General features: G+C 40.8%; 1 protein-coding gene across 1 annotated transcript; it reads left to right on the plus strand.

The window, feature by feature from the left end:
• Positions 1 to 987: 987 nt before the first annotated feature.
• smarcd1 (SWI/SNF related BAF chromatin remodeling complex subunit D1) lies at positions 988 to 18,779 on the plus strand. The gene is made up of 13 exons (XM_070848009.1): positions 988 to 1,211; positions 7,811 to 7,986; positions 8,823 to 8,865; positions 9,786 to 9,908; positions 10,399 to 10,521; positions 10,701 to 10,817; positions 11,117 to 11,218; positions 11,384 to 11,545; positions 12,515 to 12,612; positions 12,742 to 12,877; positions 14,912 to 15,034; positions 16,183 to 16,284; positions 17,185 to 18,779. The coding sequence occupies exons 1-13, from the start codon at positions 1,026 to 1,028 to the stop codon at positions 17,236 to 17,238; spliced, it is 1,545 nt and encodes a 514-aa protein (XP_070704110.1). The 5' UTR covers positions 988 to 1,025; the 3' UTR covers positions 17,239 to 18,779.
• The last annotated feature ends 1,552 nt before the right edge of the window (positions 18,780 to 20,331 follow it).

Here is a 20,331-nt window from a genome sequence, read left to right on the forward strand (position 1 = left end):
TGTGTTTGCTCAGTACCTCTCAGCAATAAATAAAAGACACTTACTGTCATGTTTTTTCCTTTTTTGTCATTAAGTTCTGTGTCCATTAAATGTTAAGATGTCACATGTTAGAATTAACTTTCAAAACCATTTTTCTTTCAGTGTATTCCCCCTTATATCCCCTGTGAGGTGAACATTTCTTCTACTGGTGTCTGTGAGAGCCTCAGAAGCTGTTTGGTTTGGTTGTAATTCAGTTTTTGCTGGGTTCAGCAGACAGGTGTGCTCGGTGACATTACAAACAGAGGAAGGTTAACCTCTTGGTGCTCCTCTGACAAACCCAGACAGGCCTGTCTGGGTCGGCTTTGCTTTACATCAACAGATCAAGCGGGCACTGAGCAGACTGATTTATTTAAGTCATATTTCAAGGGAATAGAAAAATATTCTGTAAAGTCATACTGCATGCTGTGGAAGCAAACTTATCAACTAACTTTCCCACTGTCATTCTTATATGTATAACATCATTTGACACCAGAGTTGGGTCTCAAACAAAGTTAGGATAACAAAATAAAGGTATGAAAAAAGTGTAAGCTGCATCTGAATGTTCAAATAAAGTGCATGTAACAGAGCGCTGTACATACTGTATACATATAAACATAATCATGCATGTTTATAAAGTAGCAATGGGATGAATATGTTTTAATCCTTATTAATTTGTTTGATTACTAATTTTGATGTTTTTTTATTGTAATCCGGTGGATATAATTCATTCTGATGTGCTGTGCTTTCTGTGCAGTAGCTTACTGTATTTCAGAATAGCGTTGCTGTGGCTTGTTTGGGGTTTTTACACTGTTTTAACTGGATTCCTTTATGTTTTCTACTAGTTTCTACTAGGAGACGTGCCTACCCACCGCCCAGCCCCCACAGGTTTGCTGTAGTACCACCGACATGCCGCAGGGGTCGCTGGGGGACCGCCACCACCGCCAAACCTCTGTTCCCGCTCTCGCGGTAGCTCCGTGCCTCCACCGGCGGCGACACTCAGAGAGGAGATGGCGGCCAGAGGGGGGTTTCAGTCGGCACCGACGGGAGGTGGTGGTGGAGCAATGGGACCTGGACCACCGGTACCGGGCGCAGGACCAGGCATGGGGCCCGGGACTCCTTCTGGGAGGATGGGGCCGTCGTCGGCCGCGCAGAACCACATGTACCGCTCCCCGATGCCCGGGCCTGGATACCCGGTGAGATATCGCTCCATCTTTGAGCTGACGCGTTAGCCAGTCCGCTAGAACAAAGCCTCTCACCGCTGCTTTGTCACTGCTAGCGGCTAACCGTAGCAGCCGTCCCCGGTGCGGGCCGCGGCCCACAGCGGCCAGCAGCCCCGCCGGACTGTGCTCCCCCGGTAGAGGCGTTTTATCCGGACACTTTGAGCGACCGTGAAAGTTTGTTTGTTGTTTGAATCGTTGACCCTCCCGCCCGCTAACAGTGAGGTTAGCTACTTAGTCACGGTGGCCAATTAGCTTAGCCTGCTAGCGCTGCTAGCTGCTCACTCTGCTTCGCTCAGTTTGCTAAAATAACATGAAGTTTGTTTGAGTAGTTTCTAAACACCGCGATGAAGGAAGCCTTCAGTGTTTGTCTCGTACTTCAGAAAGTTAAAGCTGTAGCGTTTGATTCATTGATTTGCTGAAGAGGCACCATGCCCTGTCCACTTCTGAATGAATAGCCTGCATTAAGCTGCAGCTTGTGTCCCTGCAAATTATCACAAGTAAAAACGACGGTTTTCAGCTGAGGCTCAAACTGGTACCAGACTGAACTGTCTCTCTCTGTGTGTGAAGATAGTTCATGCTGTTTGTTTTCCACTCAGCTGTGGGCAACACCAGTGCCCGCATTTGGTAAACTCACTATCGCCTGGCTTGTAAAGGTATCATACAATAAAATGGGTGGACTGAGATGGTTACAAGACAGAAAATTCATTCTGAACTTTTAAAGCTTTCACTGTGGACACGTGCTGTAACTTTTAAGCTGCCACGAGTCTGAGTACATTTTGTTAAAATGCTTCCAGTTACATGCATCAATCCAAATGTATTGTGTTTTGTATCAGGGACTTGAACGTGGCATATAGTTGTCTTTTATGTCCCTGTTGTAAGTCAGGGTTCATGAGGCAGAAACCTGTTGTTTCCTGTTGATTTAGTATTATTTGCCATCTTCTGCCTCAACTCAAATTCCTGTGAGCTGGAACGAGCTACAAACACAAAACTTGACCAGGTATCTGAACATGATGTGCATTCACTTCCCAAGAAACAACAGCCCAAATGGCCACATGGTGGCGCTGTATTTAAGGCCCAAAAACACTTCTTTGGAAAGGCCAAACCCCTCACACACAGTGACTCTGATTGACTAGAAATTTGACACACGAGTCCGGCACAGTGGGCTCTACAAAAAGCTTCTTGGATCACTAAAGTCTGCCATGTTGGATTTTTGTTAATTGGCATAATGTGAAAGTGACATACCCATATACATCTACCCATATATTTTTATATTTTGACTGGATCAACAGCAGTTCTGGTGTACACCTTTGCAGGACTGAGACACACATTTCTATCATAAATTAACAAGATTGGTCCTAAAACATCATCTTTGCAAAAGGTGGGAGGTGGCAGAAAATAATTCATGAACCACTGGTCCAGTCATCATGAAACTTGGCACATATGTTCAGAACTCATGTGGGAATAGGTCTGCCAAAGCAAAACAAAGCCCGACCCGTATGTGGCATTTGTGGGGCACCACGAACCTAGATTACCTAAACTGGTGTGCACCTTCTGGGTGCCAAAATCTGCAATGGCCAGTTGACTGTTGCGAGTGGGCGTGGCCTATCACATCATTGCTCATAACTCAAAATGTCTTTGAGCAGTCCAGATGAAAGTCACCGGCGACATCCCACACAGCTTGAATGTACCCGGCAAGTTTTGTTCATATCCAATAAACTGCAAACGAATGGCAGAACTTGGAGTGCTAAATTATTTAGACGCTGCAGGCTCTCTGATGATGAAACAAGTGTGTGATTGGTGTCACTACTCCTTTAAACCAAATTAAACTAGCTGATGTGACTTTTCTCGTCTTTAAGCTCATAATCAGCCTGATGCCACCAGCGGCCTTTCTGTATTTAGAAAATGAGTCACAGTTATTAACCTACAACAAATATCAACCTTCATTTGTCTTGTCTCAAGCTATTTTAAAAGAGGTTTTCCACATGGACAGACATTTTCACATTGTTAAATAATTTACAAATGTATAACAAATCAGCTCCAGTAACAATCTCTGTTGTCCCCCAGTCTTTGAGACTCAGTTGTTTGGTTAGCAGCGTGTCTGTCATCACAGCTGATTGCACAGCAGAGTGAGTCCTCGTGGAAAATGATTCATTTATATGCAGGGGGAAAAATGCCAAAAATATTAAACAAAAAAACCACTGAGCATTCCCAAAAGTAATCTTGCACAGAGGGGGTTCCCATCCTCACTATCTCAGTCACTGTGGGTAATGATCTGATTGCGTCTCTTCAGACTGGTATTGTGATTGAGGTTCAGTGTTTTTTTCCCCCTTTTGTATTTTTCACTGTACACAAGCAATAAATCGTTCTGTAATTTGAGCAACACAACACTGGATACAGTGCTCTTTCCTGTAGGCCAGGCTTACATCTTATGATGAAACTGATGCATGAATTGACATAACAACATACTGATTTGTAAAGCAATCACAGCAGAATATTGATAACTTAAAGCCACTAATTATCATGACTTAACTTTTTAATGTGAAAAAAAAAAATAGGCCTATATTAATCTGAACATGAATATATGAAAAATAGAAATGATCTCCAGTCAGTTTCAGTAACAGATCACACAAACTAAAGTGCAGAAATATACAAAAGAACAAATGTCCACACACGAGTGGTAGTCTACTTGACATGCAGGTCAAGACAAGTCCAGATAAATAACATCCTGTTCATCTTGGACAATAGTCATCTCTTGCTGTTTGGTTCTGCTGTTTTTTTTAATACAGAATCAAAACATACCCACACATTATACAAGTTATTTTCTTCACCTGCTCTCTCATATGTCACGTGGAGCGTGGTGGCAGCAGCATGTGTGCATGTGAAGTCCACAGGATCGTGTGTTTTCAACACTTGGCATTCATTAAAAAAGCTTGTTTTAATTGCCGCGTTTGCAGTTTGAAAATTGCATTCTATTACAAGGCATGGTTGGCTTGAATTAGATTATTCGTTCAGCCCTAATGTAAACACAATCTGCACGGCATGCCGGCACCTGTGCCCGTGTTATTATTCTGATGGGGAAACCCGCCACTGCTGTTGCTGTGTCTCACCCTGCTCCTGCTCAGCATCCTTCTCCAGCAGCCAATGCTCTGCACCACTTTTCTGCCAGAAGCGGGCATCCATCCTGCACCTGGTCCGACCTGTTTGCTGAACCACCTCACAAAGAGTAGTTTCCTCCCATGGGCTGTGTAGAGCGAGCATTCGGCTCACAGTGGCAGGGAGGGCTAATCACTGGCAGTGTCCACACAGGCTCCTCAGATGTTTACTCGCCCACTTTCAGAGCACTGCTCAGTTTGGCAAAGTTAATAAAAAGGGTTACGCTGCCCTCCCCCACTCCAGCTCTGGAGCTGTCTCAATGTGGATAACTTGAATTCATACAAAATGCCACATGTAAAGGCAAAGTCAAGATACAGGTTGCACTTTAATATCAGGTTTAAATGGGATGTAGATGCCCTTGCTGTGCCAGTCCTTATCATCTTAATAATCAAGGCTGCAGACTTGGTATTGGTAAATTAACACACACGGCCACTGATCCGATTCACTCATGTCGTTGAGAAAATGTTGCCAGCCGCCATTTTCTTGTCATTTCATCTAGCAGATTGTTGCGGTCTTTTATATTTTGATCTTTGTTTTAATGCTTGTTTTTTTTACCAGTTTACTGTTGATTTGGAGCTCAAGCTAATAACAAATTAGCTCTAGATGCTCAATGTTCCTTAGAATGGCACATTTGTTAAATCTATCGAGAAAAATGATCCATCATTTATCACCGGTCCACAGCAGTTACAGTGCCTTGCTGCTTAGTTACTGCCAACCAGAAACATGGTTCAGTGAAAGGATGTTACACATTTTTTTCTCCGACGTCCTTGACTGCTTTCGCTCACACAAACTGCCTTTAACAACACAGTCAGAGGCTTCATACTCTGAATACCACAGAACTCCAGTTGTTGTCAAGTAAACCAAGGTTGTACTGATGTATAGCGTAAAGAGCACTTAATGATCAACACGCAGGAGATTACTGCCCACACTGCGCTGTGTGGAAAAGGCAGAGCACATTCATCCAGGCTTTATTGTTGAAACATCGATGTCCGTCACTCTTTCTCCCTTCCACCCTCCACTGTAGGCTGAGGAGAGAGTGTGCTTTGCTTTCATCTCTCATTTGTCGAACTGACTGCTGGAGAGAACGCTGCAATCAGTGACTTATTTGTTCTTCTCACCTGCACTCATGCAGTCAGGTACACGAAGTCGCTTGTTTGAGTTCTTGGCGCTTGGCTTGGTGAGTTGGAAGTGGAGGTTGTTCTGTATTAACTTGTTTGAAGTTGTCAAAATGCACATTGTTGCTACCTTTTTTTATTAGTGTTGAAGTGGATTTGATGGTAAAAAGCAAGGTTTGCATTGTAGGTACAGGGCTCTTATGTGCTGCTGAGCTATTTTTTCGTGTACTCAACAATGTCTTGATGCAAAACAGTTTTTGATTAGTTTAGAATTAATCATTTACATCTGGAGATCGTATGCCAATGTTTTGCTGCCACATTTTTGTTGACATTTCTGAAACTAATCTGTGTGGTATTTAGTTAATTTTATGTCTTGCAGTAAACATAACCATCGCATGAGACAACATCCGTATAGACTAAAATGAAAGGACAACAGGATGGTAGACTGATCTGCTTTTTCCACAAAAGCTCTTTCTAGACTTTGATCACAGACATCAGCCTTTAATCGCAGGCAGTTGGCTCAGAAAAGAACTGCTGTGTCTGACAGCAGCCCAATCAGGAGGCTTTGCACTTTTAGCATCTTGAGTGTTTTAGATGCATGAATGATGTGTGGCATGGTGTGTAATGTAAATTATGTTTAAGAATGTTTGTGTTTCCCCTATGATTTTTTTATTTATTTATTTATTTTTTGCAGCAGTGGTGCAGAAGAGCATATGTTTTATTTTGTGCCACCTGAAGATATTCAGGGCATCTGCTGACACACCAAAGGCTCAACACACGTTTGTACGCAGTTATAGATGTCGTATTACATGTAATGAAATGCTTCAAGAACATGGCTGCCAAGTTTTACATAGGAGTGACATTTGTTTTTGGTGACAGCCTTTTAAAAAAACTTTCAGCATCCAGCACAGTATGTGAATCCCACTTTACACAGCATGGGAGCATAGAGGATTTGCTTTAACAGAAGTGCATTTTGTCGTACACCAGAAAGACACAGACAGGCAATATGGCCGTAGGTGTGGCATCATCAGTGCACAGCCGGGTGGTACGTTGGTCAGACTGATGATGATTCAACGGTAGGACGACCAGCAGTTCAGCCTTCATTCCCACCAACTGCTCTTCCGATCGGCCAATAACCAATGACAAGCTGCTGATCAGTGGGAATGTCTGCAGGGGTTTGATTTATTTTCGTCGCTTGCCCCTCTCTGGCCACTTAAATTAGACATAACAAGTACGATAAACGCTGTGATTGACACACCAAGTGAATCACTATGTCACACGCATAGTCTTAAAAGGCAGGGAGGGGTCTACTGATCTGTGTGTGTGAAATGACAGTTGCATGTCTTCATTGGGGGGGATTAAAACAAATTGTAATGCAGATTTTATCTGGACAAGCCAACCAGTGTTATGCTGATGCATAACAACTGATGGACCCGAAAAGTAAATAAAAAATACAGACATTATTTTTTAATTAATCTGCTGATTTGCAGCCATAATTGGCCTGTCTGCCCAGTTGAGTGATGATGATGTCCACAGATGTCACTGACGAAGTATTTACTTGCTTTTCCTAAATACTTTGCATCTGTGACTGATGTGTATCTGTTTTCTTTGGCTTTTTACACACTGCGTTTCAACGGGGTGTGCGGTTTCTTTTTTGCAACAGCAGTTAGCATCATTCAGTGAAACATTATTAAGATGCAATGCATTAGTTGCAGCCACAGCACTAGATCTGTTTCTTCAAAAAAGGAAATCCAGGTTTGCTGTGCAAGGGGTGGTACCAGGACTCCTGGGGTTACATTGCCAGCGGTATAAGTGTCCGTGTTTGAGTAGGAAGCCAGGGAGGCGTCGTGTCCTAGTGACTGTCGACATGTTGTACAGGGATGGAATATTCTTTGATCTGCTTTGGCAATGGATTTACATTACAATGTTGTACATTGTTTACATTGATGTGATTTGGTTTACATTGAAAACGGTAAAAAAAAAAAAAGACTAACAGCAAATTCTCAAATTTGAGAGGATGAACCCATCAAACATCTTTACCAATCAGTTGATTATCACAATAGTTGTTGATTAGTTTTCAGTACACCTACTAAAACTGGGTCTGGTTGTAACGCATAACGTCGGTGCACAGACCAGATTCCTGCTGACTGAACAAACCTGGCAATGCAAATGGCCATCAGTTATCTTCAATGCTTCAGACATGCATGATGTAAAGTGACTTGTAGAATAGAAGTCTTAGAAATCTTTCTGTCCAATATATCTGAAGTTTTCAGAAAATGAATTGTCTCCATATGTTCTATGCAGAGACCGGGCATGCCTCCATCCAGCCGAATGACCCCGCAGGGACCAGCCATGGGACCCCCAGGATATGGCAACAGCCCAGTGTCTCGTCCTGTAATGCCTGGTGTGATGGACCCGTCTCGCAAGAGGCCTGCCCCCCAACAGATTCAGCAGGTGCAGCAGCAGAACCGCAACCAGCAGTAAGTCCGCACCCCATGCAGAAGCAGTGCTGCACCTCAAAGAGAACAAGATCAATATGTGGAGCTAAACTTTGATTGTCTTCTTTATTACACACGACAGTTGATGTAACAGAAGCATTTGATTATCAGCCTGTACTTAAATCCAAAGACTGAAAAAGGGACGTGAAGCTTTTTTAATAAAAGATTTTACAGTTAAGAAACGGTAACTTGATAAATGGAAACTGAAAATTGTTTTTATTAAATGTCTTTAAACGTACTTAAGCTTTGATGCAGTGGGACCTATAGGTGGATGAAATTGTGATCACCTCAAACCAGATTTTGTTAAATGTTATTGATTACATCTGAAACAATTACAAAGCAAAACAGCAGAAATCTAATAGGCAACCATCCTGATAGTTTAATCAATTTTTCATTTTAGGTTTCTTATGAGCAAAAATGCGAATCATTCTCTGGCTTCTTACACACTTTTCTCTGTTTTGTGTAATTATACATTGAATATCTTTGGATTTTTGCCCATTGATTTGTCAAAACAAGCTTTTTTAAATACATTATCTTGGACTTTAGAAACTTCTAGCAGGTATTTTGCTGTATTTCTGACAGTTTGTTGACTAAACCATGAATAGATAAATTTAGTGAGATTAATAAGCAGGAGCCCTTTTATTTGCATTTAAATTAGATTTATGTAACGGACTTATCAGATAGTTCGTGCACAAGAGAAACATTTGTCACCTGTGTGATCCCACCAGCCGTTTGGATCAAGGACTGAAATATTGTCAATGCTGTATTGCTTCACTGACTCACACTAACTTATCTTGTTTTAATAATTTGTTTTACAGCACAAAGAAGAAGAAGATGGCTGATAAAATTCTACCTCAGAGGGTGAGCATTAAGCAAACAGCAGTCCATGGACATCCATTAATTCTGGCCATCATTGTGTTGGAGAGATTACATTTGCTTGGTCATTTGAATTTTAATTCAGGTGGCTCCAAACAAAGGGAAGTTGGTCTTTAGAGGGCCCTTTTTTGAAGTACTAGAATTAAGAGTGCACTGACTGAGTGCTTGAGATTACTTACTTGACATTTTAGAACTGGACAACTAAAATTTTCTTGTACTTTTCTCTAACATCAGGAAAGATTTTTCGAAGAATTTTGTGGCTTTTTTTATCATAATTGAGCACGTTGGCTCCATTTTTAATGTTTCCTGTACGTTGTTTTTGAACTGAATCCCCCCAAATTTACCCTTTATTGGATAAGAGATGTTTTCTACTTACTATAAAACCCGAGTTCCGAACAGTAGTACTGGGTTGTACCACTAGGCGTCACACATAACTCAGCTGCTCCGATTGGAGGATAATCAGAGCCCATGAACGAGAGTGTAGCGGCACCACAATCAGAACAATAGAACATCCATTAAACTTAACTTTTTGTCCTCTAAAGTTTAACTTAAGTCCGATTGGGTAATTATGGAGGGTTCTACCAGATAAAAACATTGTACGGAGCTCTGTCGTGACTATTTGTCTGCTTGTTTGGTAGTTTTTCAAGTTTTATTCAGTGAAATCCTGCGTAGTCACCGGACGGTACTGTACAGATTAGTCTGTGGCAAAAAAACAAAGATCTGCTCACTGTCATATTCTTGTCACTACAACAGGGCAGGTCAACAAAACCGGTGCTATAATGGTTACTGAAGAGCACTTTATTGAGATAAAATTGAAAATTGACAGTTTGTTCCTGTTAGCGTTCTCTGTTTATATTTGTTGAGTGTTGCACCAGTGCTCATCAGTGTTTTTTGTCGTGTCCCAGATCAGGGAACTAGTCCCAGAGTCTCAGGCTTACATGGATCTGCTGGCTTTTGAGAGGAAGCTGGACCAGACCATCATGCGCAAGAGGCTGGACATTCAGGAGGCTCTCAAGAGGCCCATTAAGGTATTTCAATTTTTCATTTTAAGGGATTTCAAATAAAGTCCTCACCTATGGATTTCCTCAGTCAATGCGGTTCAGACCTGAAATTTATTTCAAAACCACTCAGAACCCTTAAGAGGCCTCCATGTTCCCTGTAAATTGACATTTAATAGTAGTCATTTTTTTAACCCTTGTTAATCCAGTGAAGGTGGGCTTCTTCTTTGTGATTTTACTGTGGCGTAAGATACTGATGCTACTATGTTTTCATTTCTGCAGAAGATAAATGACGATTGTTTTCATGTAGTGAACAAGAAGATGTTGTTATACTGACTGATGCACTTCCTAAGTGTTCATGTTCAGCAAACCATTGAATTGATGTAACCTTAAATATACACTGTCACAGTTCAGATATCTCATCTTTCCCCTTGACAGTAGACTTTGTCAAATGAAACAGAACGTGACTTTTTTTTAAGGATGATAAGCACATCAATTTAAAGTTTCTCTTGACTTCCAGCAAAAGAGGAAGCTCCGGATCTTCATATCAAACACCTTCAACCCAGCAAAGCCAGATGCTGAGGATGGAGAAGGCACAGTTGCATCATGGGAGCTGCGTGTTGAAGGGCGTCTGCTCGAAGATGTAAGCTTCATTAATGAAATATGTCGGTTTTATTCTCTAAAATATTCATGTTTTCTGTGTGTGCAGTATTTATTTATGGCAACAGAGCATCTTTACACTTAAAACTTAAGTTTTAAAGTTTTACTGATACAAATTTTATACAGATATTTTAACAGAATTGCTTGAAATTTGCTTTGCAGACGGCCGTGTCCAAGTATGAAGCCACCAAGCAGAAGCGGAAGTTCTCCTCTTTCTTCAAGTCTCTGGTGATTGAGTTGGACAAGGACCTTTACGGCCCAGATAATCACCTTGTGGAAGTAAGATGGCTTACTTTATTTCTCTGAATATATATATATATATATATATATATATATATATATATATACATATATATATATATCTGCACATGTTTAACCCCTCTAGGTTTATTTATTGTGCATTTTTTGACCCTTCATTTGGAAATTTCTAAACATTTTACTGTAGTTAAAACAACATTGGCAACAATTAGGCAAATGATTTATTCATCACATTTACTTTATTGGTAATTTAATACCAGGATTTGTAGATTGATCAGTACATAACTATGTGTTATTAAAAAGTTTTGATGTCCTTTTAGTGGCACAGGACTGCCACCACCCAGGAGACTGATGGTTTCCAGGTGAAGAGGCCCGGTGATGTGGGTGTTCGCTGCACCGTCCTGCTCATGCTTGACTACCAGGTAAATGCTCAGGGGTTCACTCTGCCTGTCGGTAGGCAGGTCATTGTAATGTGGCAGTGTTGCCTTGAAGTGCTCTTCAAACATTTGTTGAGACCCAAAGCTTCAGTAGTTTCGCCTTGCATCAGTCCACTTTACATTCCCGCATTTTCTCTGTGAACCAAACAGCCCCCTCAGTTCAAGCTGGACCCCCGGCTGGCTCGTATGCTGGGTATCCACACCCAGACCAGACCAGTCATCATTCAGGCCCTGTGGCAGTACGTCAAGACCCACAAACTTCAAGACCCCCATGAGCGCGAGTTCATCAACTGTGACAAATATCTGCAGCAGGTGAGAGGAGTCCTCCTGTAAAACAAGTGATCCATTTTGTTACTCTACAACAAACAAGGCCTCTCCGTTCTGTAAACCTGTTGAATTCAAGCTGCATGAAGCTGGAATGGTCGACAGTCACATAACTGTTGTGGTTCATTCCTGCTCATGTTGTACAGTCTGTCTCTCTACCCTTCTCGCTGTCCTTGTAAGGAGACTCGTGCTTTCTGGGTCACGGACTGGTTTCCCAGTGCATTTCTTTTCTACTGTGTCAAGATAAACAGAGGCTTGTGAAAGGCTTACAGTGAATTTCTTCAAAGTTAACACATGAAATAAATTAGATCACAGTTTCTTTTAACTAAATTAATAGCTTTTGGATTGTGCTAAAGATGGGATTGTTTTTTTTTTGCTCTTGTATCCACAATCAGTAAAAATAGGCTGATATGGGAGAGACAACACTCCCTAGGACAAGAGAGGAGAGAGGACAGAGTGGATTATAGCAGATGTTTGTACAGAGGTTAGGTTGGTTAATGCGATATGCTCTCTAAAAATAAACAAAGTAACTGCCACATTAGTGGCTGAGTTGCAAAGCAAAGACAGGGCTGCCACATGCAAGTAGCTCAGTTGTTAGTGATTCATGAATAGGTAATGCAGCTGGAATATAATGTATTGTGCGTAAAAGGGCAATTCAATGCACTGTGAACATAAAGATGCCCCATTAGCCTTTTGGCTAAATCTGACATTTTTCCATTATATTGATGATGATTAATGTGTGTCGCCCCTGATGAAATAAATGAATTAAGCAAAGTAGCTCAATTAGCTTAATTGCCTTCATAATTGGAGGGTCCACATTTGTTCGCCACTTGAGTCCAAAGACCATTTTCAAGCTAAAACTTTGGATGACTGAAAGGCTGTACTGTAATTTTGTTTGGCCTCCCCGTTTGTCCAGTTAGCATTTGCTACATTAAGTGCTTTGGTTTAATTTTGCAGATCTTTGAGACTCAGCGAATGAAGTTCTCTGAGATCCCACAGCGCTTGCATGCTCTCCTGATGCCCCCAGAGCCCATCATCATCAACCATGTGATCAGGTAACGTCATTACAGTGAATGCATGAGTCCCCATCGGTGGCACAGGTCTCCATGGGTTATTTCATCGCATGCTGCTAATGCGACGTGTCCACATCCTACTAAAACTAAATTTACTGTCTTCCTTTATAGTGTGGACCCCAATGATCAAAAGAAGACTGCTTGTTATGACATTGACGTGGAGGTGGACGACACGCTGAAGACCCAGATGAACTCCTTCCTGCTCTCCACGGCCAGTCAGCAGGAAATAGCAGGACTGGACAACAAGGTACAAACAAGTCACCAGCTGTTTTTCCCTTTTTCTCTTTTTGTCCCAGGGGGTTTCAGACAGGCACATCCCATGCCGGTGTAATGAAAGGGAGTTGTTTCCTGTTTCCTGCCATATTTCTGTGTTTTTTTGTGAGGTTTTGATGGATTAAATGATTAAATTCTTTCCATCTGTAAAAGAAAAACTTGCACTCCAACGTGACACAGAGGAGGAATTTTTTTTTTTGGTTAAGTAGTTTAAAATGGCACTTAATTCTTTGTGACACCTTCCAACTGCTGTGTAAATGCCATTTTAAGCACACTCAATTTAGATGTAATGTGAAGGGGCAGCTTTTCCATTGAGCCACTGTGTACATTTTTTTTTTTTTTTTTTGCCATTTTGTGAGCCTGCTGAGGTCAATTTCACACATGTCTGCTCTTCCAAATTGTTGCCCATGAATTATTGCCTTCTTTCTAGCCAGTTTTGAGGTCAGTCAGGTCTTCTTGACCTCCTGCTAGCAGCCATTACATTGGCTGGGATGGCTGTAATCACATTGATAAGGCACAGAGCCGTTCCACCGAAAGACGTCCTCCTGTGTCGCCTTTGTTCTGAGACAAGTCAACAATGTAAATACAGAGAGGTTGTTTAGTTTATAGTCGCCTTTCATCTTGTTGTTTTATTTAGGCTTTGGTGGCGATTACTGATATACACCCAGTTCCTGCGAGCCTGATATCAGAAACAGTTTCTGTCCTTTGACGCTCCAGAAAAAGTCAGATCCATGTAATCGTGGGACAGGACAGAGATTCCTATTATGTCCGTCTTGTACCTGTTTAGTTGTTCTTCCAACATGGAGCTGGCTCTTTTACCCCAGACATAATGACCTGCAGTTTCCCTGTGGTCAGGCTATGTAACCAGTGAATACTTCATCATAGTTTTGTAGTGGGTCAGTTAAGGACTTGTCCCGTACCCTATTAGACAGATTAGCCTGCATTGCACATGTGGGACAGACCCTGATTATGAGGCGTGTCGGCCATGCTTGTTGCCCTCCTTTTACCTGACAATTAATATGGTAGCAAGCTTGTCGTAAAACGATATTAGACATGACGGCATGGAGTGGATATTGACCATGTCATTATTTCTGTTACTGCAGTGATGCTCTTTCATACATAAATGTCACTTTGCAGAGAAGTTTAGATGCATCACACTCGGCTACAGAGTCATTAAACCAGAGAGGAGGGATTTATAATAATATTTACATCAAAGATTACACTTCCCAAAGAAGGTGCATCAAAGTTTCCATGTGAAGATTTCTTATAAACAACTAAAAGTTCAGTGTTTCTCACCAAAATGTAATGTGTATATCGTTAAGATCTAACAAAGATGTTAAATGCTTTTTCTTCCTCATAAAACATTTGTAAATGTTCAACATTTTGAAACCTGTGCTGTTAACATCCATGATTACTTGCTAGTAGTTGTCTTCTTCCCTGCCTTTGTCAGTGCACTCTTACGTTTGTGCTCCACATCACTGCTGGAAGAAAAAAAAATCTTAGTGTACTTCTAAGGACAGGCCAAAGATAATTATATATAGGAGATATTTAAATTACCTACATTTTGAAATGATCAAAACTGAAGAAATTAGCAATTAGCATCAGAATCACTGCCCTGAAAGCTTGGTAAATGTATGCAATTACACTACATGAAAGACTGGTGACAGCTCCCCACAGCTGGTTGTTATTGTGGTAACACGGCACACTTTCTGGTTTTCCAAGTACAGTCAGAAATGACAAATGTCAGAGCAAGTGATGGAAAGATGTGTCGCTATAAATAGTGCTCAAACGTCTTGTGGTGCCATTAAAATCACCATGAAGGGGTGTCATAATTTAGAGCAGTTTTAGAATCACTGATCTATCACTACTTGACAGAAGATGGTTATAAAAGGGGGCACGTGTTCTCACTCTTTCAGTGTCTGTGCGTCTACTTAACCGCATGTAATTAATACCTCATTATTCACTTTGAATTGATTGCCCCTTCTCTTTTCTCTTTAATTCTTCTCAGATCCATGAAACCATTGAGACCATTAACCAGCTGAAGACCCAGAGAGAATTCATGTTGAGTTTTGCCAGAGATCCTCAGGGCTTTATCAACGACTGGCTGCAGTCCCAGTGCAGAGACCTCAAGGTGAGTCCGTCCGTCATGACCTCGCACTGAATCTTCCAGGATCACTTTTATCTGGTTTCAGTATAACCACAGATACCATGCTTCTGCTAGACAACACACAAAGAAAAAAGCGCTTGTGCAGTATACCATGGATATTGTGCATCCCTACATGCATACAAGAGAATATGTTTCAAACTGGTAAAAGTTCAGGGAGAGTAAACATGCTGTTCATCAGTTCTTCAGAGAGGAATCCATCATGGGTACAAATAGGGAAAGGAAGCAGTATCAGTTTTCTGTATTTGAATGAAGGTTTAAAGATAGAGGATGTCTTGCGGTACAGATTTGTGAAGCACTTTAAGGCAGATTTGGGATATTTAAATAAAATTGACTTGACAACCCATAAAATGCATTTGAATGCATCAGCTATAAGCACATTCTGTAGACGTTATGCCAAGACGTTAAGGACTGCAGAAAAACACTGAGGTACTTTCCGGAAAGTGGATACGATAAAGAGGAGCATCTCAGAATGAAGGAAACTCTCTATTGAACTGTCGACAGCCACTTAAGGTGCATTAACATCTCATCTCAGATATCAAATGTCAAAACAATCATAAACATTTCTGAGCTGAGCTAATTTTCAAGTTCAGGAAATTCCTTGAAGGGCAAGTTAGAGGTTATCTTGCAGGGGTTAGTTGTGACACGGTAACTTGGGTTTCAACTCAAGGTTCAAGTGTGGGAAAAGAGGACTTCATTGCGTGAACAAGAGGACTTCATTGCGTGAACATCGATCTCCGTCAAAACACAAGGCCCAAGCTGCTCACTCAGGTGAAACACCAGAGGGCAGAGTCAAAGTAGAGTGTGAAACATTTAATGATGTGTCTGACTGGATGCAACGCTCGACTCCCCTCTGTCCATGAGCAGATTAACTTCTGACCAGCTGTCACCCACCTGCAGTGTTTATTCAGCTGAGTCTCTGTGAAATTGAACAAATTCAGTGCAAAACACTCCGGCTGCTTCCACAGCTGCAGCCCGCTCAACTTTATCAACAAAAAAGCGCCTGATTCAGCCGCTTTGATAGGTGTTATTTATCCTCACAGGAACCCGAGCTCTTTAATTTCTCTGCTGTAGTTGACATGGAGCTTTGTCTGATCATGTCTTTCTGTTTCCAGACCATGACAGACGTGGTTGGAAACCCAGAGGAGGAACGAAGAGCCGAGTTTTACTACCAGCCGTGGGCTCAGGAGGCCGTCTGTCGCTACTTCTACTCCAAGGTAATCTGTTTTTCCTCCACAAATTCGTCTTGGATCCAAACTTAATTATCTCAACAGCTATTCAATGAATTACCATGACATTTGGTACAAACATTTGTTTGCCAGAGAATAAATCATATCTATTTTTGTGATCCTCTGACTTCTGCTTTGGCGCCACAATGAGGTTGACATTTGTGGCTTTGAGTAAAATGTCTCAACAACTATAGGATGGATTGTCCTGAACTTTGGACCAGACATTGGTGGAGTCCACAGGATGAATTGTAATGACTTTGATGCTCAGCTGTGTTTTTGTGTTCAGTGCCAATTGAGCTCAACTAGTTATAATTCAGTATTGATACATCTGCTGATTATTTTCTTGTGTAACTGTGTCAAATGTCAGGAAACAGCAAAGAAAAAGTGCTCATTTGACCTTGATGCTGATTTTTTTTTTTTTTTTTTTGCCTATAAAAGAGAAAAAACTGGCTGGATTTTTTGTTATGAAAATATCTCCAGCTCTTGCTATCTGATGTAGAAACACTACTGATAATATATCAGTCACTTCTGCGCCTGCGAAAAATATTTTTGTAATCAGTCAGTCTGCTCATTATTTTCTTGATTGATGAATTGTTTTTCATTAAATGTGAGAAAAGTGATAAATGCCCATTGTTTCCTGAGCCTGAGATGATGTAAGTTACTGCTTAATGTGTCCAACCAACCTAAAACCCAAAAGTATTCAGCTGACCATTATGTACCATGAAGATTTAATTTATTACCTTCAATAATCACAATAGTCGGCGGTGATTTTTCTGTTGATCGACTAATCGATTACTCATCTCTTGCACCAATGAGCAAATGTTAGCTGTGTTGTCACAGCATTGACTTCTGGTAATTAAATCTTTTCCATGTGAAAACATCTTTCAGGTCCAGCAGAGGCGACAGGAGCTGGAGCAGGCGCTCGGCATCAGGAACACCTAAACAATTAGTCCACAGGCGGCAAATAGCTGTTGGAGACGACTCTGTGCGTGTGTGTGTGTGTGTGTGTGTGTGTGTGAGTACGAGTGTGTGGGAAGCTCAAAATTCATCCCACAGTTTTCTGACAAACTTAGAGACGTAGATACTAGATGGCTTTACATCATATAGGATGTCCTTCTGTTTTTTTTGTTTGTTTATTTTGTTTTAATCATCACCTTGCAGCTCGACTACTATTGCGGTTTGGTTGCTACTTCCACTTTTTTTGTCCTCACACCAGAGCTCCATGAGCACAATGCATTTTCTCTTGCATGTCTAAGCCTTACCTGGAAGCATTCCTTTCTTTTTAATACATTGTGCCCACACAAAAGTAGAGATTGTACACAAATGAAACGCAGAGGGCCGATTGTACCTTTTTAATGTATTTTTGACCCTGGATCTAAAAATATCTAACATCAGCTGGAATGTGTTGATTCTGCCCCGGCTCTTTGTTCCCTTTTTTTGGAAAGTAAATTTACATTCTACACTCCGGCCCCTAAACGCTTGCCTGTTCAGTTAGATATTGATTGTGTTTGTGTTTGTAATCAATCAGGCCTCTTTTGCTGCACATTGGCTCTCCATCTGTCACTTTGTCTTAAGTTCTCATTAGTTTGTTTTGACGGTTTGTGCCACAGTCTGTTGTGTGAGACACTCTTAAAAGCTCAATTATGGCAGAATATACATGTTTTGTAAAGGTTTGCATTTAGAATGAAGTTGTTTTTTTTTTTCTCTTTTTTTGTTATTATCAATGATCTTTGTTTTAAAAAAATGTATTATATCAGTACTTGTCTTGTTAGCTAGTACGGATTATCAAGGAAGTAGCTAGTATGAGTACCTCTAGTCTATATAGTTTTGTAAATACCGAGCAGAAAAAAACTGAAGATGGATGTGAAGTAAAATTGTATCTCTTATCCTTGCAGATGTTTTTCTTAACTCTTTGTCTATGCTCAGATAGTTGAATCAGTATTTATATTATTACTTGGCCCTGGTTGTCAGAGCGCAGTGATTTAGCTCTCCACGACATGAAGGCGGCAGTCCCAATCGACAGGCCGCTGCTCTGCAGGACGACGTGCACACAGCATTCATGTCACCTGCAAGCTGGGAAAAGTTAAGTCTCCTGCTTTTAGTTTTGTGTATTTTAATTACGTGCAGAGAAGCCATAAACACTTGAACAACCTCGGTCACACACGCGGCCGAGCAGATTGAAAGAGTCGTAGCTTCTTCGTACACCTTCTGAAGATCTGACACCTTTTTGAGTTTACTCGTCGTCTCTCAGTTGAAGGTGAAGACGAGTGTCCTGGCTGAAACTTTTGAGTGTGCATTTCATTAATGAATTCCTAGAATACACTAATCCGGGTTTGGCGGGTACGTGATTTGGAACAAGCGGTGGGAACCTCTGGGGTGTAAAACACTGGGGGAACTGTAGTATTATCTGCAGACTTTTTCATGGACCAAACCTATTTTTCTGTATGTTCTTATTATGTTATAATAAAGGATATGTAAAACAAGCACGTTTATGGGAGTTTCTGTCTGCCAGTGATTCATTCATGCATTTAACTCTACATAATGCAAAAAACACTTTTCAATAATCCTGTATGGATTACAAATGGGCTGCAACTAATAATTATTGTCTAAATCAAGCAGTTATTTTAAAAGGGGAAAAAAGTAGCGTAAGGTGCCCATAGAAATCATCTGAAACCTCTTCAGAGGTGCTTTTTCATGTTTGGTGCAAAACCAGATGAACCCATGAGGTTCATTACTGCATAAGACAAAGAAAACATTTACTCAAGTAAAAGTACCAGTAGAACCATGTATTACAAGTAATTATTTCCAAGTTATAAGCAAAATGTACTTAAAGTATCCAAAGTAAAAGTACTTTTTCCACAGAAAAATGCCCCCTGAGGCTGCTTATTATTGCTAAAATGTTGCACCAGTAGATTGTTAATACTGATGCAACAGGCTGTAATCAGTATTTTACTGCTGTAGCTGCTGCAGCTGGAGCCACACTTTACATATACAGTTCAGTAATTGGGGTCAACCTCAGGTTCAGACCCTTCTTAAAGGTCATAAGATAAATCTAGGGGCTCATGACATGATTATGTTTATCATGTTTTTGTTTTATGGAGGTAAATATTTAGTTTTTTGTGGGATAATGAATTATTTTAACTTTTGGAACCCTGAAAAGTCATTTAGGTGAAATCATCTGAGATGTTAAGAGGGGAAAATGTCTTGCAAGTGAATCTGCTATTAACTCATAGAAGTGGAAATGAGGCTCACTCACTGTTTTTTTGTTGTTTTTGTTTGTGTTTTTGCAGAGAAGAGGTCACAAGCAGAAAAGGTTGGAAACCTGTGGTTTAATTTTTTTTTTTTAAATGGACCGTATTTTATGTGCTTACATGTTTTTATGTGAAATCTAAATCTGTAAAGTAACTGTAGCTGTCAGATAAATGTGGTGGAGTATAAAGCACAATATTTCACCTTAATGGAGTAGAAGTATAAAGTAGCATAAAACTGAAAATAAAGTGTCTCAAAGTTGCTCCTGAAGCACAGAACCTGAATAAATGAACTCTCTACCGCTGAGCTTCACGCTTGAGCTGCTTTACCCAGAAAATGTGGCATTTGTGTTTGAAAAATGACCTGAATGATTAACTGGTCATCAACATTGTTGCGGGTTAATTGATTCATCAATCAACTACTAATGATTTCAGCTTTAACTTGTAATGTATTTGGAGCAATGTGTTATTTCCTGTGAGAGCTTCATTAGTCGGAGGCAGTTTGATTTCACCAACCCCATCATTTAAATCATCACATCAATTCATCAGTATTTCAAGTTGGTAAAATGTCTGCTTAATGTCTACTGATACTTATATTTCACTGTGACACATTGGCTACATAAAGTATCCTGTTGCTTCTGTGTGTGTGTGTGTGTGTGTGTGTGTGTGTGTGTGTGAAGGAGAGAGAGAGTCTGTGTGTGAGAGGCAGCAGAGCAGACCAACCAACAGCAGAGGGTGTTCCCGAGCCTCAGCTGTGTGTCTGGTATAAATACCTTTTGTCCTGGTT

Source organism: Pempheris klunzingeri, chromosome 2, assembly GCF_042242105.1.
Source record: "Pempheris klunzingeri isolate RE-2024b chromosome 2, fPemKlu1.hap1, whole genome shotgun sequence".
In the NCBI taxonomy this organism is placed as follows: Eukaryota; Metazoa; Chordata; class Actinopteri; order Acropomatiformes; family Pempheridae; genus Pempheris; species Pempheris klunzingeri.

Coding starts and splice junctions, on each gene's coding strand:
- smarcd1 (XM_070848009.1), top strand. CDS start 1,026: ATGGCGGCCAGAGGGGGGTTTCAGTCGGCACCGACGGGAGGTGGTGGT. Junction 7,987..8,822: donor CAGCAGAACCGCAACCAGCA/GTAAGTCCGCAC, acceptor TTTGTTTTACAG/CACAAAGAAGAAGAAGATGG. Junction 11,546..12,514: donor GTGACAAATATCTGCAGCAG/GTGAGAGGAGTC, acceptor TTAATTTTGCAG/ATCTTTGAGACTCAGCGAAT.